The sequence below is a fragment of the Poecilia mexicana genome, unplaced genomic scaffold (assembly GCF_051168715.1).
Source record: "Poecilia mexicana isolate PSO_F unplaced genomic scaffold, ASM5116871v1 scaffold_13, whole genome shotgun sequence".
NCBI classification, from domain to species: domain Eukaryota; kingdom Metazoa; phylum Chordata; class Actinopteri; order Cyprinodontiformes; family Poeciliidae; genus Poecilia; species Poecilia mexicana.
In genome coordinates, this window is record NW_028263382.1 from 12,405,649 (window position 1) to 12,431,283 (window position 25,635).

General features: G+C 37.5%; 2 protein-coding genes across 2 annotated transcripts in view; both read right to left on the reverse strand.

Annotated features, from left to right (window-relative positions):
- b3glcta (beta 3-glucosyltransferase a) overlaps nucleotides 1–1,394 on the reverse strand; it is a 79,406-nt gene extending 78,012 nt beyond the window's left edge. The window contains exon 1 of the mRNA XM_088011686.1: nucleotides 527–1,394. Within this exon, the coding sequence (XP_087867812.1) occupies nucleotides 527–590 (64 nt within the window). The 5' untranslated portion in view covers nucleotides 591–1,394. The remainder of the gene's footprint in view (nucleotides 1–526) is intronic.
- A 4,941-nt stretch (nucleotides 1,395–6,335) lies between these two features.
- On the reverse strand, nucleotides 6,336–25,543 carry wdr95 (WD40 repeat domain 95). The gene is made up of 28 exons (XM_088011687.1): nucleotides 25,532–25,543; nucleotides 25,350–25,403; nucleotides 25,191–25,274; nucleotides 24,433–24,498; nucleotides 23,910–24,140; nucleotides 23,329–23,408; nucleotides 23,145–23,237; nucleotides 23,016–23,061; nucleotides 22,421–22,467; nucleotides 21,117–21,234; nucleotides 18,818–18,887; nucleotides 18,204–18,444; nucleotides 18,003–18,108; nucleotides 16,661–16,812; nucleotides 16,371–16,473; nucleotides 15,708–15,814; nucleotides 15,548–15,627; nucleotides 15,416–15,470; nucleotides 15,291–15,336; nucleotides 14,902–14,961; nucleotides 11,530–11,692; nucleotides 11,356–11,451; nucleotides 11,198–11,256; nucleotides 9,972–10,104; nucleotides 9,783–9,822; nucleotides 9,286–9,374; nucleotides 7,528–7,712; nucleotides 6,336–7,245 (listed from the first exon to the last, which is right to left on the reverse strand). Exons 1-28 carry the CDS (start codon nucleotides 25,541–25,543, stop codon nucleotides 7,237–7,239), a joined length of 2,625 nt encoding a protein of 874 aa, XP_087867813.1. The 3' UTR covers nucleotides 6,336–7,236.
- Between the last annotated feature and the right edge of the window lie 92 nt (nucleotides 25,544–25,635).

Below are 25,635 nucleotides of genomic sequence, written 5' to 3' on the forward strand. Positions count from 1 at the left end.
AGAGCTCAGATCTCGACTGACAAATTAAAACCCACTTGAAGACCCGGGGGGAGGGAGGAGGGGAGGGAGGCACCAGCGGAGGTGCACTGATCCCCGGGCATGAGTCCTGCCAGCGGAACGTCGATGTCAGGAAGAAGCAGAGCGAGAAGAGGGTCACATTCCGAAAAAAAAAAGTCTGTGATTTAAAGTGCTAGAGCTTTCAACCTTCACCCTGTAATTAACTCCAGAACAAACTTAGAGCACTCTGAGAGCCGCATGCTTGCCGAGCAGAGCGAATCGCCTGGAAACTCCTCAGGAAGTTGAGGCGGATCATGGCTCCGCACTTCTCAAACAGTTGTACTAATGCGCTCGGCTCTCGTCCTCCTGCCCTGCTCATGCTCTGTTCGGCTTCTGTCAAAACACAAGCTTCGCCTTTTGAAACTAAACAACACGAACTGTTCGCTGTTTGGACCCGCCAGCACGCTCCTCGCAGCTGCCTGCTCCGAACCTCCTGACACAAGGATTAGAAAGTAAAGTGAGCACTTACGGAAGAAGAGAAAAATCCCACAGACTGCCACTTTGTGCCCGATGTGTGGGCTGCTCGACAGCATCCTGAGAGAGTCCTGTGACTGGTGTAGGCGGTGGAGAAAGCTCACAGAGCATGGGCTTACTGGCGGTGGATTTTTTTTCCCAATAAAAAAAAAAAGACAGGGTTATTCCTTGTCACAGTTTCACGGCAAACGGGGAGTGGGTTTGTGCTCAGCTAGCAGGCATCCCCAAGCTTCTGTCCAAGGCGCAGGGACGCGCTCTGCTGGCGGGATGAATTCAGCTGACAGAAGGTCTGAGCAGACGGAGAAAATCAGAAAAAAAAAAAAAAACACCCACACTTTCTGCTGCTGACTTCAGGTGCTCTTGTGAAAATCGAAGCTGTTTTTAGTATTACAGACACTAATTTACCTCGGGCTTTTGAATTTTGTACATGTTGAGAGTTGTTTTTTCAAAACAAAACAAAAACACACACAATCAACCGTGTATTAAGTAATGAAACTATGTGGCCTCACAGAAAAAGCCATACCCCTTAATGTTGTTGACATTTGATCACTTTACAGCTTCAATTATATTTTGCATGATACTAGCATGTACAGTTAGACCCCAAAATTGTTTACTCCTGGTAGATTTTACATTTAAAATTATTTTTCAGTCATGGAGCCAATTAGGATTTTCCTTCTTCTTCTTTTTTTTTTTTTTAACCAAGATAAAACCACGTTTCTACTGTAATTTTGTTGAACTCCACTCATTTGAGTCATGGCACCAGGGGAAGGGCCCCTGGTCCCATCACAATAATGTTTAGGTCTCTACACTGATTGTCTTCAATTAAGTTTGAAGACACGACTGTGGCTTGGCCATTACAAAACGTTAATATTACTTACAGTCAGAAGAAACTTGTAAAGTAAAAAAGTGACTTTATTCCTAAAACTAGCGGGGAGAATGAATAATTTAATTTTTAGCTGTGATGTGAAAAGAAAAAAAATGAACTTTTTTTTTTTACAATTTGGAACCTGAGATGTGTGATGTGCATTTTATCCAGACCCCTTTAAACCTGACAACCCAAATAAAATCTAGAGCAAGCATCTGCCTTTCTATATCAGCTAATTAGTAAAAGAGTCGAATCTTTAACAGAACGTAGATGTTCTGGTAAAGACTCAGAGGTTTGTTTGTGAACTTTGGTGAGACACATCAGAGAGAAACGGGGTGAAGTTTGAAGCAGGGTTAGATTAGAAAACAATAAACCAAACTGCAGAAGTGTTGTTCAATCTACTTTCCAAAAAGAGAAAGATTATAGCACAACATGACATGACAAACAACAGCTTTAATCAGTGAAGTAGTCGCAAGTCACATGGTAGGAGCTCCAGACATTCCCAGGTGAGAGAACATGTGAGCAGGAAAACGTTAAGTCATGCAGTCCCCAAGTGTGGCTTTATGATCAAACAATGGAAAGCCACTGCTGAAAGGAAACCATAAGGGACAATTTACAGTTATGGCTTGGTGACTAAAATCTAACTACTGGTACATGCAAAACACATTGAAAACCTAATGATGCACATGATCCTGAAAACACCATTTCTACAGTGAAACATACTAGGGATGTGCTTTTCTTCAGTAGTGGTAAGGAAGCTAAATACAGGACAATCTTGGAAGAAAACTTGTTGGAGGCTGCAGAAAACGTCACATTCTAACTGCAGAGCTACAATCATTGGTTTAGATTAGGTGTGTTGAAGCAGAAACACATCTAGAATTTGTAAGACACGAGCTCTCGATGGCTGGACTTTGAGACTTGACGTTTAGATCAAACTTTGTTTGTGTGCTGGAATTCAGTATTTAAAACTCAGACCTTAAGCTCAGACCTTAAATCTGTAGCAAGACTTAAAAAGACTTAAAAATCTGTAGCAAGATTTAAAAATTGAAGTTCTATCCAATCTGACTGAACTTGATCTATTTTGAAATAAATAATGAGTGCAACTTTCACTGCTTAGGTGTGAGATGCTTGAAGAGACACGGCATACGTAAATGCAGCAAAAGAGCATTTACAGAGTATTGACTCTTAAGGACAAATACACTTTAAATTCTTAACATTTTTATTTGTGAAGACAATTCAAAACCATTTGTTCTTTGCCTTCATTTTTGCAATCATGACTCACATTTTGCTGATCTGTCATATGAACTCTGAGGAAAATACGCTGAAATTGTGACTGCAGCATAGCAAAATGTGAACTGGATTTGAATGGTTTCGGAAAGCAAAGCACTGTGCATTCAGTTACTTGACATGTGCCTCCCTATGGTGTTTAAAAGCCGAAACCAACAAATTTCTCAAAATTGTATGTTGCAGTTTGACAGGAGTAACACAAAAGTGTTCATACTTGAATTCAAAAATCCCTGCTTTGGTTTGGGGAATTATTTTTGAAATTGCCCCATTTAAAGAAAAGAAGGAATTTAACCTTTTCAAAAGGGAATCTAGAAAGATTGAGAATGAAATCCCCTATGGATGCAAGTGGCTCCCTGCATAAAAAGTGCAGGCTTTTCTGCATTTTCAAACCAGCCTCATTATTCAGACCAGGAGGTAGCTAAAGAGATCAAGCAGAATAAAGCACATGTGTGATTTCAGGTAAGTGGTCTAACCTCACCACTTAGTCAGCATGCTGCTGTAATAGCTGGACCCTGAACATGGGGATACCAAAAATAGAAATAGGATGCTGTGCGTGCATTTGGCAGACGTTTCATCCTGAGCGACTTACAAATGAGCATATAACAATGCAGTGAATATCAAAGCTAATAATAAACCACTAGCCAGGCTCAGTCAGAGGTGACAGTGTTAAAACAGAGTGCAGGCATAGAGTGAAGACAATAAAACGAAGCAGTAGAGGGGTAGGTGAGTCCATTATGGTGCTAGGATACAGAGAAACAATAAAAGAAAGAATAAATGCTGAAAATTCAAAGTTCTTAAGTTGTTGTTTTTTTTTTTGCTGTTCTTATAATTGACTGCCATTTACTGTTGACGTCTTGGAGCTGTGATTCAGCCTCAGTTCAGTATTACTTCTATCTTTAATGTCTTTTTATAAATATAAAGTTAAAGCTACGTCATTACTGAACATATTTCTCTAAATGAGTCATTTTTATGACTTTGAACTTGAGTTCACACTGCTTGAGTTCATTTAAACTTTTGGGGATAAACATCAGTCATATTCAGAACAAGGCAAGCAAAACATGTGAGAGTTCCCCAGATCTTGCCAGGTTTCTATGTCCTTCCTACTAATGTGTATGACATCTTTGTTATTCTACCATTCAAAAAAGAAAAAAAAAATTCTTAGTTTTAATTTGCTTTGTACAACTGTAAAAAAGCGTTTTGTGAATATATCTGAAAGCCAAGTGCATGTTTCTCCACTGTTAAACACAAATATAGCAATTAGTCTAATTAACCGTAATAAGAGCTGTTTAGTCCTTGCACATTGTGAAGGCCCTTTCTGATCGTGCTCTTTCATGTGAGTGCCTTTTCTTCAGAGGGATTAAGATTCACTATAAAAGTTGCATTGTGTTTTTTTATGCTTTCACAGTTGTGGGTTGCATAATATTCACGAGGATCCTCTCTTAACATTGTAATGAAGCGGAGAAAGTAATGATCCTTGAGAAATGAGCTGAAGTGTCACAGGAACATGAGGCATGATTTTTTTTTTTTCTTCAGATGACAGAATAACCACATCCGGAGAAGCACTGTTGTTTCACAATCAGTGCCAGTTGGTTTATCTTCTCATGTTTGATTCAGGAACATTTAGGCCAACTTCCACATAATTAAAAAAAAATAAAAAATCATTCAGATAAGCTCCGGCAGATCAGAGCAGCTTCATGGCACAGCAGGAAACAATGGGATCGAAACCGCATCACACTCGATTCTAGAGCTAATTAACAGACAAAGACAGGACATAACCTAAAAACCTTAAAGGGGAGGTATGATGTAAAATCGACTTTTTTGAGCTTCATATCATGTTATAATGTTATTCCCACATCAAAAACATCCCTAGAGTGTTGCTTTGATTCTTTCATGCATGTTTGAGAAATCCTTTAATCTCCCCCGGCAGCCATCCGAGGTTCCTAAGCACTTGCTGTCGCTGAGCACCGCCTTCTCCACACAGCTCCTCCTCGTAGTTGCAGTCTCCAAGCCGAGCTTCCATCTCACAGTGCAACCCCTACCCATGACCTCCCCTCAGCTCCTTCAGACTAGTGGCAGCAGCAATTAGCAAACACCTGGTGTAACTGCAAGTCTGCTGAGTTTATCATATGACTACTTCTCAGTGCTATGCTCCTAAGAACAGCTATATACAAGATGGATTATTACTGTGTAATAATCCATCCAGTGAAAAGCACTGTTGCAGCACAACTTGGTTAGAACTGAACCAGGCATCAACCAACTAGAGTGAGACTTAATATTGAATGGGCTCAAGATTTCCTCCTCCTCCTTCATGAATATTCTACTTTGTTGTCCGTGTTTTCCTCTTGAATGGGGATTTTTATGCATTCAACACCTGAACACAATTAAAGGAAACATCAGTCAAATAAATATATGGTTAATTACATACTTTTATGCTTACAGTCTGCCAGTGTATATGATTCATACCTAACTATACTGTACCTTCTAAAAATTCAGTTTTTCTAGAGCAGCTAAGTTGTTTTAATAATGTTTTTTATAACAGTGTAATTAACATCCATCCATTGTCTTACACGATTGAGGTTTCGCGGGGTGCTGGTGCCTATCTCCAGCAGTCAACAGGAGAGAGGCGGGGTCACCCCGGCCTGGGCAGGTTGCCAGTCCATTGCAGCTCAACACAGAGACAGACAGGACAAACAATCATGCATGCACTCAGCCACACCAAAGGAGAACATAGAAGAGACCGGTTAAGCTGACAGTCATGTTTTTGTACTGCGGGAGGCAGCCGGGGTTCCCGGAGAGAACCCACGCATGCACAGGGAGAACATGCAAACTCCACGCAGAAAGACCTTTTAGTTGCAAGGCTAAAGTTCTACCAACTGTGGCACTGTGCAGCCCACTACACGTTTAATGTTAGTAAAAACAAAGAGTTGTATTATATCTCTGTCTACCAATTTCAAGATGACCTTTCTCTTCTTCCCTTGTAGATGCTCGTATTTACCGAGCTTTCCCTGAATAATTCAGTCCCCATGCAGCCCGAGTTGTGAGTGTGAGAGTAATTATGTTTTAGAGTGGAGCAAAGTGCTAATAGTTATTGTAATCAAAAAACAAATTAGATGTGTAGAGCCTCCCTTCAAGTAATTAATGCTTGCTTTCATGAAGTTGCACACCCTCCATACTTCCCATGTAATAGATTGATGATGGGAGTTCAGGTGTGTGCATCTCTGTGTTTGTGTGGGTGGGCAGGGGATGATAAATTGCAGGCTTCAGGATCTCCATGGATATCGTTTCCATGAACGATCGGACCAGCAAAAAATAAATACCATGCTGACAATTTACTTGATGGACTGTGCAGAATCTAGTTAGGTTCCCACATTATATACCACACCAGACTCCCTCCATTCTTATTCCATGACAAACTTTGTGGGGGATTTCTTTTTTTTTCCAAGATGATGACACCTACCCTGCATGCTTGTTACCTTTATATCCTTCTGGAATTATTATATTCACCACTGACATGCTCAAGTATAGATTTCTATCTGCATGGGTAAATCTTCTGAATCCACTTAATACATTTCTTACTGTCACTGCAAAACCCTAAACCAAGGGCAGACCAATTGAACTACGATGCCATACTTAGAAATTAAAAGGCTGGCTGTTTTGAAAGAATGAAGACATTTATTAATTATCCATTTTCATAATGACATAAATAATGACAATACTGATTCACTTCTAATAAAATACATTACATGTCATGCAACTGTTATAGAACAATAATTAAATCATGTATACTGTATTACAATGCCTTGAAAAGATATTCATATAACTTGAGTCAATATGCATTTTAACATTAAAGTCACATACGTACGTGTATTTTATTCAAATTTTATATGTTAGGGTTTTCATCCATTCATCCATCTATTAACTGTAGCTGCTTCCATGCTGAGTTATAGGGAATCTTAGGGGCCTGAAGGTGATTTAAAAGCGGCATTGGTGCCCAGTACTTCACAACCCGAAGACTCACAGGACAGAGAACCATGCACACACACACTCACAAACTTAAATGTAATTTAGAGAGATTAATTAACCCAACAACAATGTCTTTGGACTTTGGGAGGAAGTTGGAGCAATGCATGCTAACAAGCACACAAGCCAAATGGAAAAAACACAGAAAAGTTGTTTACACCGAAATCAAATAAGCTTTCTTGAAAGTCACCAAGCTGAGTTTGAACTGGACATCTGTGGAAATATATTTCCTCAGGTCAGAGGTCACCATGGTTTGGGTTTCTCCCCTCACAGCTTTATTCCACCACATCCGAGTTGTGTTAAACAACAAAACATACGTTGATTCATAACATTGCAAATGACCCACTTTCTCAGTTTGGATATACATGTTTTCGTCTCAGTCAGTTAATTCCAGTTCCCTCATCAGGCTGATAAATGGATCAATACCAGAGAGAGAGAGTCTGGGTGGTTCACAAGTATTCAGTGGCTCCAAGGTCCAGAAGCCATTCAGGGCCAAGTTGTTTGATGATATGCTGGTATTCCAGTCAATTTCTTCACACAGTCTGAAATAAAGCAGAAAATACAGTCCCTTCACATACCAATCCATGCTTTTAATCTGAGCCAGGTGTTAAACAGGCAGTACATGTGTGGAGCGGTCTGTTCCATTGAAATGGTTATAATCCGGGCCAGACTCCTATTCTGCTGGGTGAAATGTGCTCCTAAATCTCCCTCATTGTCAGCGTAACTGATGAAATTCAAAGGATCATCGGTGCAGTGTGACAGTAAAAAAAGAGACGAAAAAAAGGAAGAGCTCAGGTAATCATTTTTGAAATATTGCAGCTCACCTTTAGTTCCCCTCTATCAGTCGCAGTCACGTCAGAAGTGATGGCTTCGGAGAGATGAGACTTTCTCTTCAGAACATCATGATGTGGCACACTGAGAGGATCAATCAGAACCTCATAGGGGACACCTGGATGAGTCCAGGATGAGGGAATCTGGACGCTCCACATCTCAGGCTGGCCAAATGTCCCTGCATATGGAAAATCACATTTTAACGTATGTTCTAATAAATTGCATTTAATGGTGCTGAACAAATTTGACTGTAAAACTGCAGCTTATTAAAATGTCATATTTCTAAATGACTTTCCCTGCAATGTGTCACGACGTGCAGAACATTTTGTGCCGTCCTAGATAAAAATTTAACTTTTCTATGCATTCATAAATCTGCTAAAGGTTAATTCATTTTTTTCTGACTTACTTCTGAAGCTTCATTTAAAACATAACAATGCTAAGGGTTTGATTTCTTTGAATGCAGAATGTCTGCGTCTGCCTGGTTGTCATGCAAAAATCAATAGAGTGGTGTTTAGTTGACAAATGGTTCAAAGTGGGATCGCAACATGCATCATAAACAGCTGCGCTCTTTTTAAAGGTGTATGGATTCATCTTTCAAGAGTTGTTAAACTCCCTATCTGGAGAGATCAGTCAATCTTCTCCCTATCGGCCACATTCCTGGCTTGCCAGAGGAGATAACACAGCTCATGTTCTCATGCTTTTGACACCTAATTTATATACTTGATGACTGATTTCGTGTTTGGCTGAGAGGTGTAGAGCAGATCTTTCTCTAGTGTGACAAAGTCAGAGCTTTGTTATTGGCTGCTTTTATTCAGCCTCAAGCTCTTGAGGCTCATTCAGGTGTAAGTTTTATATCTTTTGCTCAAAATGTAAATACTGAAAATAGATTCAAGGCAAGGCAGGTTAACATGTTCTGCATCTGGAAAAGTATTCATACCTTTATTTTATTTGACATTTTTTTCACAGTACAACCACCTTGAAGCTGCCAATTTAAGCATACAGTCAATACTTTAAAGGTCCAACTTACTGCATTACAGTTGAATGTATTTTAATGAAGATTCCTACTACCTTTGAAAATCTAGACACTGACATTTTAGCCCATTTGTTTGTGCAAAACAATTAAAGCTTGGTCAGATTGAATCAACACTATATTTGAGCATCAATTTTCAGCTTTTACCAGAGCGTCTAAATTGGATTAAAGTCTTTACTTTGACTAGGTCATTCTAACTCACACATATCTTTTGACCTACACCATCACATTTAAGCTCTGTGTGTTTGCAGTTATCCCCCCTTCACTATCCCAAATTTCAATTCTTTAGTAGCTTCCAAGATTTTTCTGTATTTTAGCTCCATCATCCATCTTCCCATGAACTCTAACCAGGTTCTCCATCCTGACTGAAGGATAATGTCGTCACCACCATGTTGTGGATTTTATTTTAAGAGCCATAAGATTAAAGGGCTTGAGTGCAAATGCAAGTCTTTTAAGGGGTTTATGTTGAAGTTTCAAAAACCATTATTCTTTCCATGCATAAAATCCCCCAAAAATACAGCCATGTTTGTGGCTGTAGCATTACAAGACACAGAAAGGCTCTGCAGTAGGAATACCTTTGACAGAAAATGTGTGATACATGCTGTGAGTGATTTGCACTATAAATAGTTGAGGTCAAAGGGGTAAAGGTCCAGCTAGGGAGTCATTGTTAATAATACAACAGATTAGAATAAGTGGCTGAATTGCAACTGTTGACACCCACCGATGAATTCTCCTCTTGCACTCCAGAGCCTCACAGTGTGGTCAGTGGATGAGGTAAGCACCACTTGATCACTGGTGACAATCTGTAAGCTGGACCAGAAAAAAAAAAACAACAAAAAAAAACATGATAAAACACCAGATGGCAGTTTTCTTACTGAAAACTCAATCATCCACACAGAGTTCAACAACAAGGTCAGATTTTTGCAATACTCTCAGAAAGCGCGAAAACCCGACAAGTCTAGTTAGCATTTAAAGGCAGCGTCACAGGATGCTCATGTTGTCAGCTGAAGACCTTCCCACACACTGTTCCACACTGTGCCCACAGCTGCAGAACAACATTACCCTGCTGCTGCTACTGACACTGTGAACTGGAAATAATTAGCTCAATTTGGAGGAATTAGTTAAAAGTTAGGTGTTAAAAAAACATAACCAGTCACCTGACATGATGATTTTGTAACAAAGATTAGGGCACTCTGTGTATTTTTGGACTTTACATACCTGGTAATTGAGCTGGTGTGGGCACGCCAGAAATGTTCAGCTGAGTGATTTTAAAAAAACAAAAAAAAACAAAAAAAAAACAGGGAGAGACACAAAGTCTGAGAAAAATGTCTCATAAACAATATATATCCTCACAGTTTCACTGCAGGTCTAATTAAAGTCAAAAGTGAGGGAAGACGGGAAGCCAACCTCTGGGTGACCTTTGCTCTGGGTCAAACGTCTCCATGTTGTAAATATAGATGTAACCCATCCTGTCAGCAGCGTACAGCAGTGTCTTCTCATCAGTGATGTACAGTCTTGTTATCTTTTGTTGATATTTTGACTATGTGGCACACATGTAATGTCAGACCCAAAACAAAAAGCATTACATACGAGTCCGTTAATGCAAACTGTAACTGTCATTTAAGTTTTATAAAACAAAGATCAATAGAATAAAAAAGATAGTTATTTTCCAACTCAATCTCTTTCAAATTAAAGAAAACATTATGAGTAAGAAGAGAGAAAGATAGGACCGATCTGAACCGATCAAGGAAAAAAAAAAAAGTATGGCAAAAGATCCCTCTCTCTAAAAGGTCACAGCTGAACACATAAAATGAGTTCTGGAACAATTTCTTTTGAAAAGACAAGACAAATAAGAAATTGTTCAGACATAATAACACAGTGTTTCACATACAATAAAGATTAAACACAGCTAGTCAGCACAAATGGCAGAAAGCTATCTGAAAATCTACTGGGGTATGGCAAAAAATAAAAAATAAATAAATAAAAAGGCAAAGTGTTGCAACGGAACAAAGTTCAAGAGTTCAATGAACTGAAGCTGCACAAAGAAAAGTGGGTCAAATTTTACCACTGCAATGAAAAACTGAAGAAGTGATTTAAAAGGGGAATTGCACACTGACTCTATCTTTTAGCTAGACTTATATAAAATAGTGACAATGCAATATATAACATGGAATTTACTATTGTTCATATAAGGGTTGTATTTAGCAAGATTTAAAATCGAATTAAGCTGTAACAATCCTTACTAAGTCCTGATAAAGATTTTAAATCTAAAAGGTGAGTTTTTTTTACCCTGGTGGGAAACTAAGCAGCGGCATTAGTCTTAATTTTACATATTTTTGCAATGTTTCTTTCATCTGTGGAATTTCTCATAGCACCATTTTTTTTATTTCAGCTTTAGCAACTCTCTGTGCCTCATACTCCACCCATCTCACACAACCCAGAGAGAATATGAGATGTACAATATTTACCTGCAGGAAAGATATCTACATGTTCTTCTCAACAAAAAATAGTAATTCTAAGCAAAGTGGTCTATAATGTATTTTCTACATCTTTTTTCTGCCATTTGGGAGACAAAATTAAATAAGAAAAATTGATGACAAAAAAAATCAGAAGATAAATTTGAAATGTCTCACAACTTTGAAGCTGCTCACAAGCTTCCGTCCACTGAGCACATCCCAGAGATTCACCCACCCTTTAAGAAACCAAACGAATAAACAACGGTGTGATGAAATAAACCGTGGAAAGTTGTAAAATGAAGTCATGTATTATTATCGCTCCTTCCAAGGCTAACCTCTGACTCCAGATGTCAGGAGAGCAGTAGTTGGAGACGGCGGCACCAATCTTAAGTTTCTTATAAAAGCCATGCTTGGAACACTTGAGTCCAGCCCTATTGTTAAAAAATATATTTCAGAGGTTTAATCCCATTTTATTGTGCAACTTATTCTCTTTATAGCTTCTAAATCACCTTTAGTGTTGTGATCTTCAGCTGAAAGAGGTCCAACAAACCGACAGTTTATAGACCCGGAATCTGCGTTCCAAACTATGATCTCTCCGTTGTAGCTGCCGGTCGCCAGAAGAGAGGGAGGACACTGCACCACACAAAGGATGTCCTCTGTGTGGCCATTTTTCTGCAGGCAGAGAAAAACCCATCTTTTTAAACAGTTCAGTTTATTCCACAGCTCTGAATTTGACTATTTTTTTCTTATCACAATGTGTCATTCTAACAAAATATGAAAGTGAATTAAAGCTGGGGAGAAGAAGTCTCTTTAAATGGACTGGAAAGTAACTTTTTAATAGCATAAAGTAGCTTGTGGACAGAAAAAATAAAGTCTGTTTTGTTTGTAATGGTGCAAATGTTATCAAACACATTTTTTCAGGAGTTAGTATCATATTTCTGCAATAAGTATAGATTGTATAAGTTTACTGTGTCTCGAACATTTGACATACTTCATCTATCTTTTGTGGAGAAAACAGGTTTTTTATCTTTTAAGTTTCCAGTTTATGCATTTAAAAGAAGTGCGCCTTCCCATTTATCTTTGTGAGCAAAGAAAACAAGCACAAAGTCAATCGAAAATATTTTCATTTAAGACATTAATAGAATGAAGCACATCAGTTATAGTCCTCAAAGTTACTATTGAAAAACAGAAACTGCTGTCGTATTGTGCAGATGAAAAGATTGCTGGATGAAAAATATTTCAATTTATCTACAGTCCTGGGCAAAACAAATCATGATGCCATAGCTTGCAGCTTTGTAGAAATCACTCCAAATTGTTTTTTTTTTCTGTATGATTTATTAAATCTCTCACCTTGTGGGGAAACTTTGATTCACTATTCTCTGCAAAACTGCTTGATATCATGGAGGTTTTTGTTTGTTTTTAGACATTTTGCTGTAGATTTAATGCTGTGTTTGGGGGTCGTTCCCCTATTGATGAGCTGTTATCAAGCGAGCTTCAGTGGTCAAAAAGATGGCCTCGCATTTCACACCTGCTTTACATAACAGACAGCACTACGGTGTTCGTGACGCATAATAACCTCACAGCCAAGCAGCTCTATTTTGATCGTATCCATCAGTAAAATGACACAAGCTTATCTGGTTTGTTAAGATTCAAAACTAAATCATAGTGTCATATTGTTTTCAGAGAGAAGAAGCTTCCTCCTTTATCTCTTCCTCCCCACCACTCCAATGACCTTTCTCACTGCAGAAAAACAGGCTTCAAATTGTTCATAAATGGCCTCATAACCCTGTCTGGATTGATCAGAAGGCATAGCTGCTTCTCTAATAGTCATTGCTGATGTCTTTCCATTTAGGCATGGTGTAATATGCTATTACAGAGGTGATCACACTTGATAAAAATTAATAATTAAGTTCATTTGATTGGCATCACTTAGCTGCTATTTTCCCTAAATCCATAGAAAGTAGCAAAGGTGTATTTGCTTTTTTCCAAACTGGCAGTCATGAAAAATGGCCCTTTTTCTCATTACAGTAAATGCCAAATGTGCTATATATATCCTGTTCAATTGTACGACAACTGGATTAAGAGCTTGCTGGGTTAACACTAAATGATTTGAAACTGGGCTCACCAAACCAAGCCGAAAAATTCACAGTGAGAGTGAGACATGGAGGCTAAAGGGAAGGGGAGTCATACATATAAAACAAACCATTGATCTTCCTCCTGCAAGCCGCTAATGAAACGTTTCAGTAAGGCCCTCTGCAGATAATCAACGGGGTCACTTTGCTTCTCAGTGACGGTAATGCAATATTTCTGAACTGATAATGGGCTTATATGTGGGTGAATCTAGCCACCAGTTTCAATGTAAAAGAGGTCTCTGAAAGTCGCCTCAACCAATGGATCATGCAGCATTAGTGAGAATCAGCTCTCCCTCCAGAGAGAGCAGCGGCCTGCAGACAGAGATAACTTAAATGCATTATGGAGGCAAAAGCAGATAGAGGAACCATCGTCTGCTGTCTGACGCTTGAGAAAATGCATTGGGTGGTTCATAAAGCATAACTCATCCAGTATTTGTCAATTCAAATATGGACTTTAGTGTTTTAAATGTATCTCAAAGAAATTACTCAAGAAGAAACAGGACTTTTTGAAGTAAAATTCGCTGCAGATTCTGCTGCTGGTAACATAAGTTATGATGAAATATATTTCTGATTCAACCAAATAAGACAAAAAATCAATTCCTTCAATATTTTGTATTTCCCAGAAATTACAAAACTGTTTTGGTTGTAGTTTTTGGAGGATTTTCTTTTCACTAGCTTCAGTTCTCCAACTCAAGACCTATATTATTGAAGCTTTCGTGAATTTGATCGACAAAATAAATTAGTATTTCGTAGGAAGAGTGCAAAAATTAAACACACAAAGATGATCATTACGAGTTTTCAACCCTCATTGGACACTGGAGCATCCAGTCATTTTAAAAGAAGCACATTAACTACAAAAAAAAGTTAATGAAAGAAGTAGAAATCCAAACAAAAGCAATATTTGTGTTCTGAATGAAATGTTTTTATGCAAGTAAAGGGCAGCGACTGTGCAAAGAAGTCATAAATACATAACAAGGAATAAATAATCTTGGACAAAAGAAAACAGTGAAGTGGTGATGAAAGTCTTTCACTGTTTTCTTTTATTCCTTTCATTGCTGTTCTACAAGAGAGAAAACAAGAAAGGTTTTTCTTCTTAACCTCCCTGAGTTTTTCCCTCTCCAAAATACAATTTTCAGGACATTTTTTCAAACACAGTATCCTCTGTGAATCTGTGTCAAAGACTGAACCATAACACCTTATCTAAATAAAATCCTTCAGGTTGAAAGGCAACTGAAGCAATGGAGATGAAGCATTTGGCTTTACCTCCCCTGCACAGTACAATGACAACACATGAGCTTCTCTGTTATATCTGAGAGCAAATTCTCAGTCAGCATCAATGTTTACTGCTTTTTAGAGCTCAGAGTAAACAGAAGATGCAAATAGAAGAAACCACTAATTAAAGATAATCGTCATGATCAAAAATGTATTTAAGGAGAATGGTAAACAAGTAACCAGGGTACTTCAAAAGAGAGAATTAAGCAGCGATTTGGGGATTTTCATAGATGGATTTAATTATATTCACAAACAAGTTAAATAAAAATATAATTATGTCTGTAAATGTTATAGTAATTCTTTTATGAAACATTAAATCTCTTCTTTACCTTATACAAAATGCACAGCACTAAGTTTTTTTCCAGTTTTTTTTTAATTTGGTATGAAAAACTGTAAGAGCCGACTGGATTATTACTTTGGTCCACATGAACATCAATAATAAAGTTATTATTGAACCAACTTTCTGCTTATATTCACCAAATCATCTTTCCATGAAGGCTGTGGTCTCTGGACGTGATAAAGTTCCTCAGGAGAATCCTGAAAAAAATTCAGATATTCAGTAAAAGCCATTTAGTTTTGTTATCTCCCTGTATGAATAGAAAGGATTAGTAAAATCATTGGGGACAAAACCTGATCTTAAAAAAAAAAAAGAAAAGAGTTAGATGAAACTGTGCACAGCTTTCTCGGTTGAGTAGTTTCTAATCAAATCCTGCTTGTATTCTGAATAAGTTCAGCTCCCAATAACAATGCAAAAATGCAAATGAAATTAACTAATGGAAGAAGTGTGCAATTGCAAAACTTACTGGAACAAGATTTCAAAATACAAACACAGAAATAAGATGCATTGGATTCTCACATTTACTCACTGAATAAATGTCAATCCTGTGGTCTCTTCCGACAGCAACCACATATCTTCAGACAGAAATCGCACAAGCTCAGCATGGAATCAAAGTTATACTGAACAACTGTCAAATATCCCATGATTACTCACGAATTTTCTTGAACTTTAATAAAGGTGCAGTCACACACCTGATGGCATTTACCCTCTGATGAGAAATGAAAAATATATATATATACTTTCATATATGTCCTTTTCTACAGCGGTGAAACAAACTATACTCACCTTTCCTTAATGTCTTTATACAGTGGCCACTGTTGAAGTTCCACACCTTTATGTATCCATTACTTCCTCCTGTGATGAGTCTACAGAAGCAACAGCATATTATAAAACCGATGCATACATATTTTTTTTTAATAAAAGGGAAAATATTCCTTATCCATACCTTCTTCCCTTAATGTCAAATGTCATGCAGGTGATGCTGGTCAGGTCTGGTGTTGCAGTAAACTCAAAAACCTGTCGTCCAGTATCGAAATCCCAGACTTTCACCACCTACAACCAAAAACACTATGAAATTCATACATTTTTATTTATCACAGTGCAAGTTTCTGCACCAAAAGAAAGTGTCTTGCTAAAGTACTCATGTGCTTCTCCTTAATCAATTTTTTTTACATTACAACCACTACATTTTGTGACAGGGAAAAACAAAGTATAGTGCCCTGTGAACTTATTCACCCCGCAAGGCATTTTTTTTGTGTGTTTTGCTACCTCACAACCTGGAATTAAAATTGATTATTTTATGGTGCACACAATCATCTTGTGTGCTTCCCCCCCACAAGATGCCACTCTGGATGGTTGCCAAATTTATCCATAACAGAAAACGCCACTGCGTCTCCTAGACGCCTTTTGGCAAACTCAAAACGAGCCATTCTGTTTTTGTCTGTAAGTGAAGGTTTTTTTCTGGCCACTTGTCCATACAGTCCAGTTTTATGAAGTGTATGGCTTATTGTGGTCGCATGGAGAAATACTAATGTTTCTAATTTAATGTGGCAAAATGTTAAAGAAGTTAAAGGGAGTATGAATACTTTTGCGGCACTTGTTAACTCACAGCCTCCTCGCTGCAGCTCACAACCTGCCGGAACTCCTGGCTGTATCCACAGCACATTACAGCCTCATCATGAGAAACAGAGATGCGACTGTGAGGTTCTGGCCTGACGGGGCAAAGACGAGATAAAATCAATGAGAGTGGTATTAAGATCAGGGAGCAGCAGACACTATCAAATATAAATGTGTCATCCCCTTTAGACCAATTCATCCAAGGAACATTTTCAATGTACTTTAAAGTACACTAGTATCTAAAAATAGAAGAAAACTTAGTGTAAAGGCAAAACAACCAACCTCAGCATCAAAGGGAGAACGGCTATGCAGTCTGCTGCGACGTACAGGGATTTCATGGCAGCGGAATAGGAGCATGCAGATACAACGCCATGAATCCCACTGGCTGTGGGGTCGGCTGTGAACCGGCAACACTGATCTTCAATGTACCAAATCTGGCGTGAGAGCACAGCGAGATTTAAAAATGTAGAAATGTGACGAAGGCTACAACTAAATTTAAAACCAGTAAAAAATGTCAATGTATTTAGGAGAAATTTTAAGTCAGAAGTAGTGAAGCAGAGGGGATAATACATTATCATTTTTTTTTTACAAATAATAATCTGCAAATATCTGTGTGAATTTGTACTTAGCCCCCTTTAGTCCAAATAAAATCCAATGCAAGCAATTGTCTTCAGAGGTTGCCTAATTACTCAGCAGAGATCCCCTGTGTGTAATTTAATCTCACTCTAAACACGGCTGTTCTGTTCCGTGGAGACCTCAGACATTTGTTAGAGATAATCAATAAACAAACATAATCACAATGAAACTGGGTGGTTGCCCAGTGACATGTGAATGTTTTTTTTTTTTTATTTCCCAAGTGGCTACAAGGTCACTATGAAATCTAATGAAGCTTTAGATATTTTGCACAGGAGAATGGACAAAAATGGCAAGCACTGTAAAGAGACATGGCCTATAAAACTTGCAGCAAAATGTGTTTCTACAAAGAATTGACGCAGGGGGGCTGAATAGCAATGCAAGTCACAGTTTCAGAGTTTTTATTTGTGGAGAAAAATTGACAAGAGAATGTAGCTCCACTTCACAGCTATATGACGCTTTCTTTTGGTCTTTCATTTATAATCCATTGATGTCTGTAGAGTATTCATGTTACAAAAAATTCAAAAGGTCTTTCATTTATAATCCATTGTAGTCTGTAGAGCATTCGTGTTACAAAATATACAAAAGTTAAGTGTTAAAAACATTTGCAAGGTGCACTTGTTTTTATTTTATTTTTTAATATATTTTATTTTTATTTTATTTGTTAATATTTAGGTAATAATTCATATTTTCATATTTCTGCATGTATTTTTAAAAATACATTTTATATCAGATATGGTTATATTTGTAATTGTCAAATAGCATTTGACACATTGACACTATATTTTGATTCTGTATTTTAAATGTAGAACTTAAAGATGAAAAAGGTAAAATGCATGATTATTTTAGGGGTAAAAACAAGTGTAGTTAAATATGTAGAGTGCTTTGCAACTTCTGCGTTATTTTCAGCAATGTCTGTATGTAAATCTTAAAAATGTGTTCCACATTTCAGATTTTAATTAAAATATTAATGAAAAAACTCATGAATCACCTTCACAGTGTTGTCCATTGAGATAGAAAAGATCCGACCGTCCTCTGATGAGATGCAGAGGGAGAAAATGGGAGCAGAGTGGCCTTTTAAAATACCAGTGGGTTTTCTAAGGAGAAATTAACTGAATCAGGAGGAGGAGGTGTAAATTTAATTTTAATGATGCTTGTCTGAAAAACGGCCATCTGAATTCAGGTGCCTCACTCTGAGAAATGTGGGTTCCACAGGCGTATGAGTCTGTCCAGGCCGCCGGTCACCAGCAAACTGTGCTTCTGACAAAGGTCAAAAGCCTTCACACCTTTGTAGATTGAAAAAATGGTCTGATCCTCAGATGCACGGACATGTGGAGTCCAGCTTAGTTGGATCTTCCTGTTTTTACCCTCGTAGCACGCCTCTCTGATCTCCCTAAGCTTCTGTGCAGAATCTGTTGAAGGCAGCATACAGCCTGGAGAAGAGAGAGGAAAAAAGGAAAGGCATCACAATACAAGAACTAGCATCAATCAAAGTGTGCTTCTGGAGCGAGGATAATTCATTATCAGAATAAATGACCAAGCTTGCCAGTGAACATGCCCACATACAAGGTGATCACACTCTCACATAAACAGACAGACTGGCATTGATTAGTGAATTTGTGATAGATGAGCAATCATGAGTCATCCCTCACAGATCTCCAAGCAGACTGACCAGTGTCCTGCACTACGTTTAATTACAGAGGACAAAGTAAATATGCAACATTAGGTGTTCAATAAGTTACTATTCTAGGTTAATTTCTATTGTGAGAAGAAAGACAGCCAGAAATCAGAATAAAAAGGCCATACCGACAACAAGAGAAGAGGCATCTTCATTTGATGATGAGACAACAGCTTGAAAATTGTGAAAATATTTTACCTATAAGAAGAGATAAGTGTTTGTATTTCAGAATTATCACAGCAAAAATCATTCTTCTTTTTTTTTTTGGCAACTCTCAAACATGGAAACTTTCCTTCAGAGAGAATTAACAGGACTGTGTGGGAAAAAAATGAGAATAAACCTGGAACTTAAAATACTTACAATTGAACTTTTGTAACTTCTGTTGCTGTTTTCCTGTTGATTTATGCATTTGTTTGACATGTCATTAATTTGTATGCTTAATTTTTTATTTCTGCAGGTCTTACATGCTGGTATTAGTTGTCATTATTTAAATTTGGAGAATGTCAAGAAACAAACAATTAACAAGAAAGGCATTTGTGTCTGCCTACATTTAGCGAGACTTAAACGCTCAACAGGAATTTTACATTTTAAATTTAGGCAAAAATGTGTTATACATTGACAATATTGACTAAAATGACTAAATATTGCTGATTATACAACCAGATTTCATGTAAGTAGACATGAGCGTACTTGTTTGTTACATAGCAGGTAAAGAAACTATTAGACTCCCTTGTATCCAAAAAGTTTTGATCTACAAAAGGGAATATCTCATTGTTTATTAACTATGTGATTTAGTGGACAAGCCACACTGATGAAATTGAAACGGGTGTCTGAATGACCTTTAAGCATTTGGGTAATTTGTACGGGTGTGTGTGTAGGTGGATGCATGTGCATGTGCATGAGCGTGTCACCTGGAGGTGCAACCTTGTTAGAATGGTGAAATTGGCAGAAACCTCGCAACACAGTGGCCAAGAGCAACAAAGGGAAGGTAGCAGCTCTAAGCCCCCTGACAGATTAGCTATATGCAAGACAGAGAGGTAGGGCAGCAGTGAAGCACATTATCAGCAGTCCCAGGGCCAAAGAGGCACAGGGAGAGATGCAGGGCAACAAACCCCTGATCCAGCCCCTCTGCCACATTCCCTATTGCAAGCCAAGCTCAGAAGTGACCATGGCAGCCACCAAACCTAGGGAAAGACTGTCCAATACTCCGGAGAGGAACACCTGACCACCTGGCCGGAACGCAGAGGAACCAAAGAAGGAGGGATATGGTGCCATCCTATCCAACCAGAGCACCCCAGGGAAGCCCAACAAAGCATTACACAAATCCTCCAACCTCCTCCCAACACTACACCCTCTTCCACCCCAGACATGTCCCCACACATGGTTGGGCCGGCAGCTACACCAAGCTTCTCAGCGCACTGAAATCATTCAACTCAAAACATTCTTTAGTTTTTAATTTGTTGCAACAAATCATCTCCAGCAATAACCTTTTTTTGTTTTACTTGGAGCTGCATAATGGAGCACTGCTGTCTCACAGTAAGAAGGCCATTGGTCTGATCCATTCTGAATAAGTGTTTGGACGCATGGCTCTGTCCCGAGTGCCTCTGTGCTCTGTGACAGAATAGCAATCCGTGAACGGTTTATCCCGCCTCTCGACCATTGACTAGAAATAGGCACATATACTGAACAAACAAGGATTAGGGGGATAGAGAAAATAGGTGGACGGATTTTTGACTTGGCTTAAGACTCAATACAGGCTGAAAATAAAATGGAAAACAAAGTGAGTTACTTTTAAGGTGAAAGAAGGACTGCAAAGGTGAGAGAATTTCATTAAAGAAAAAATCCAAAACACAAGAAGGCTTGACATTGCAAAATATTATTTTTAATATGATTTGATTTTTTTTTAAATCAAGTTTAAAGACACATAAGGGCCCAACTGGACTGAATCACTGCATCATTGGTAGCTTGGTCAGGACTAGTCTCTATAATGTATGCAAATGAAACGAAGACTTGCCTCTCAAGCATGGCTGAATAATATGATCAAAAACTAATTTTTTAGTTATTCAATTCAAAAAGGCATTTTATGCACAGCATGTGTTGAATTCAAACTGGAAGTCGACGACAAATATAATTCTTCTCTGGGCCTCCTACAATTTCAGGATGGCTCTGCCCAGAGAGACCAGACACTAACTTTGCTGTAAAAATATTTAAAGCAAAAATGTTTGAAACCTTTTTTTCTCTGGAGACTTTTGATTGATTCTGAGAGCAAAAGCAAAAATGTTGTATCTCTTGAAAAGGATTACAAAAAGAACAAAAAACACCTGCACTTTGCTTTAAAATGTCAATAAATTTGGAAAGGCTCAAATTTAACATTATCTTGAAACAATCAAGAAAAGCAGACAAAAAAGAAAACAAACATAGCCTTACCTGTGTCACCCAGTCATGATGAACCTTCCATCTGACAAATGTCACGTTTTTGGAAAGCACAGCATTTTTAAAGGCAATATTAGGCACATTTTCAGCCTTTGGTAATCTGTTCCACAACCTGTGAAAGGAGAAGTTCCATCATTCATTCAAGTTTGAAACTGATCATCTGACAGACTTGATGTCGCACACCACATAACGTGTTTGATTGGTGAGACCTGCAGCGAGGCACAGGTATAATTTTCCATCACATACTGTGTTTGTGTGGACGTGGCAACATAACCATCGGCTCTACTTTTTTATCATAAGGTCTCCCACTAATCCACTGTATAGCCTCAAAATAATTTCTTAGCTGTGAAAGACATGGCATGAGTCAAAAGAATGAGTCTACTTTTGACGGCTCAGTTCACCTTTTAACAGATCCTCAAAAAATTTAGGGAAAAACTGCAATTGGGATGGATTAGCAGCTAGTTTATATCAACTCATGTCTAGGGGTTCAAAGACATTCAGATCAGCTTTTTATTTTAATAGCAGCTATATAATAATTTACTGATAATTCTTGTACCAAAGATTGTTGCTTCTTGAGAATACATCACATGTCAAATATAAAAACCGCAGGTGAAAGTATTTCTTTTTGGCAGATTCTATGTTCAGACTGATTTTAGATCTAAGTGTTTGGTATAAGGTTCTTTCTTTATTTGCATATTTCCTAATTATCATGCTGTGTGATTTCAATTACCCTGATGCTTTTCAACGGTCCTAAGGCTCCGACACGCAGGAGATTCTGCTTTCACACCTTCAAAAACGTTATTTTAAAATTATTTGTAAGTTGTCCCTTGTCTGTTATCATATTTATCATTTAAGCTTTCTTTTCTTTGTTTCAGTTCAACGATATCTATGATGTTTTAATGTTCATTTCTTAATGACTTTTTAATTAGCATCACAGTTATAGCAATAATAAAAAATAATGGATACTGACCATTGATAAAAGTGCCTATTTAAGACAATACTATTAATTTTTTTTTTTATGTAGCTGTATCAATTCATTAACACAAAGATTTCTTTTTTAATTGTCGTTTTTCATTATCCTCTTTTGATTCTGATGTAGAAGTTTGCATGAAAGGACCCTCTGAGTGTCGTTGCCCCCAGCTGTGAAAGGTCACTTTGCTTAAGAATAATCAAACTCAATATAAATGGAAATTAATGCGCCGCTTATGTCTTTTACAGTTCTGATTACGGAATAAAAATGTGTAATGGTGCTAAATGAATATTAATAAGGTATTAGATCCTCATAGAAGCAACATTACCTGAGGGTGTCCTCAGCAGGGAACAGCAAGATGATGGTAACACATCCCTGAAACACAGACACATTAGTGGCCTCCTGCGAAGAGCTTACATTTTTGCAGAAGTCGACAGTGTTACAAAAATATGTAGTGATGTAAAAGAAACCCTACTTTAAAATGTTTTAACAGTGCAACCTACGGTGCAAAAACTTGGAATTATGTACAAAATCTGGAATGATTAACTATTAAAATATGGAAATAAATAACCTACCTACAAATGAGCAAATTAAGGCGTAGAAACAAATAATTTCTCACTGTGTTTTGTCATTTTTGACTTATGTATTGAAGTACAAGCTACTTCAAGGGATTAGAAAAACTGTATATTAAGTTGCCCTCCAAATGGCACAACAGGCTCAGATGACAGAAAACAACATTAGGACAAAATCGGTGCATCCGAGACGTCTCCCTTTACCAACAAAACTTGTACTCAAGTGAAAAGATAATAATACTCCTCAACTAAAAGTATGACGTTATTGAAGTAAAACTATCCCTACAAGTATGGCTTGTGATGTCACACCTCTGCATATTGGTTATGTAATGTAATTTGATTAGCACTTACCTCCATGTCTCCATATAGAAAACAACATTTATCAGAGCCGATGTAGCTGCACAGCAAACAAACAAAATAAAAATACACATCAGGTAAAGAACTGTGGAAGAATTTTTAAGATCTTCTTGTGCAGTTCACCTGTAGCTTAAAGTTAAAGGTATAGTTTCCAGGCCGCTGATCTGGCAGTAAGGCTCTAAAGTGTAAAGTTCATAAAACTGAATCTCTCCGTCCCTGAAAAAAAAAGTGCTCAAGCAGATTAAATCTAAATCCAACCTCTCAATAATGAAAAAAAACATCAGTGAGGTCAATAAAAAGTTCTCACCCTGTTCCGATCATCAGCTTGTTGTACTCTGACATCATAGTGAAATCAGTTACCCACTTTGAACTTTTTTTGCCAGATCCCTGACTCTACAAACAGGACCAATTAAAATGTCTTTAACAGAATTGAGAACAGAGTTTAATTTAAATCACATTACAATATATTTGTACTGTTCTCAACCACTAATTTAAAGGCTTTGGACCTGACCTGTTCAGTAGTAAGTGAAACATTGATTAACATATTTGATTTGTATTTGCTTCATGATTTTAATGATGACATTTTGTCCAAATGTAATGTTTACTGCTTGTTTCATAATTGATGACTTATGTTTTTATGAGGCATTGCACCTTGAACTGTCTTGTTGCTGAAATGTGTCATACAAATAAACTTGAATTGACTTAATTTGATTAACTTCAGTGTCAGAGTAGACAATAAATCACTAACCATATTTGAATATCTTTAAAGACATTGGTCATTTGAATAATCTCTGTTTTTGTTTTATGAGATGTTGTTTTTCTTCCTACTACTTTAGGTGTTTTAAGAATAGATTTTCTTAAAAAAAAATCCTAAAAGCTAATACCTACAAACATGTGCTTGGTCCTCCGAGGTTTAACGTCAGGACTCCACTGACAAACTAATCCATCTTCTCTCACTGTTAACACGTCGCCATCGTGGGTGGAGTGGATGTTGACTACAGGAATGCCATGTCCGCCGTCGTTCATGAGGGCTGGCAAATGAAAGGCCACCTGCTTCCTGCGTCTCACAGTTTCCATCTTTGCTTCGTACTGCTGGAGCAGATAGGTGGAGAACTCCATCTGCATCACATATCACATCCCTTCCTTTGTGAAAAGTATCCAAACATGTGGAGATTTACTGATTTACATCTTTAATGATGTATCTACTACTTCATGTGTGCAAACAACTACAAAGACTGTTATATACAGTGATCTTGACACCACAGAGGCAGCTATATCCCAAGCTACAGTGCTGATGTCTGTTCCAGTTACATTTGATGAATAAACACCAGCTCAAATAGTATTGCCATTTTTTTCTACAGATTTCATACTATGCTCTTTTATACTCAAACAGAACTTGAATGTGACTCACCCAGGAAATCATTCCTTGATCAGAGTAATCAATCTTTTTAAACAAACTATATATCTCTTCATTGCTCTGTGAGATACAAAAAAAGAAAACAAGATAATTAACTTTTTTTTTCTAAATTTACATTGCCTTGATACAACCACAAACTAAAAAATATTTGATTGGAATTGTATGAGATGGACCAACACAAACTGGAAATGAAAAAAAAAAGAAGACAAATCACAAATTAAATTTGAAAAGTTTGATGTGAATTTGTATTTGGCCTCATTTGGAGGTGCGTTTTCATGAAATGTTTACCCATGTAGTCACATTTTGTTTTTATTTATTTCTTTTTAAAATACCTCAGGCTCAGTAAAATTAAACAAAGAGCATCTGAACAGCATTTTGTTTTTTGTCAAGCTGTTTGCTCAGGATAATTATCTTACTGCAAGATGAACCTCTCCAGCTGCCTCAAATCTTTTGCTATCTCTAATAGGTTTTCTTCTAATATAACAAAATATTTAGCTACTTTGATCTTCCCATCAACTCTCATATTATCCCTGACTGTTTAAGAAAATCATAATCTTGATTGCGCTCGGAAATTATATGCTACTTTGTGTTGGTGTTTCACGTAAAAAAAAAGAAAAAAAATCAATGGAAATAATGTTTGTTTTAATAAAACAAAATGTGAAAATAATACTAATATTTAAATCACCTTCCAGGCTGTATGCCAATACTTGTGAGATTATGGTCAAATGATATAAAAACAGTTATTGTCTTACCATGTCAGAAACATCCAAGCACTTTTTCAGTAAATGTCCAAAATTCTTTGCATCGGCGTACCCTGTCCCACTCACGTCACATTCCTTTGTAAGGAAATTATAATGTGATGTGATCATTTTCACATGGGTAAAATTTGAAAGGAACAATTTTCAAAGTACCTCAAAGGACAACTTCAGTTCCTGGAGTTCGTCTAACGATATCTTTTCATTGATCTTGAGATAAAAGGAGAAACGGAAGTTACAGCATTAATCGCAATTATAGAGATAACTTCATGAAACACTTTGGCCACTTGAAGGATTTTAGTTGAATATTTATTTTGGGTGCACACAGATCCACTCACCAGGCAGTTCATAAAGTCAGAGCGCTAAAAGGAGTAATTAATGACTGAATTTGATCATTAGTAATCAGCAGATATGGACAGGGTTTCACCTTTGCATATCAGTG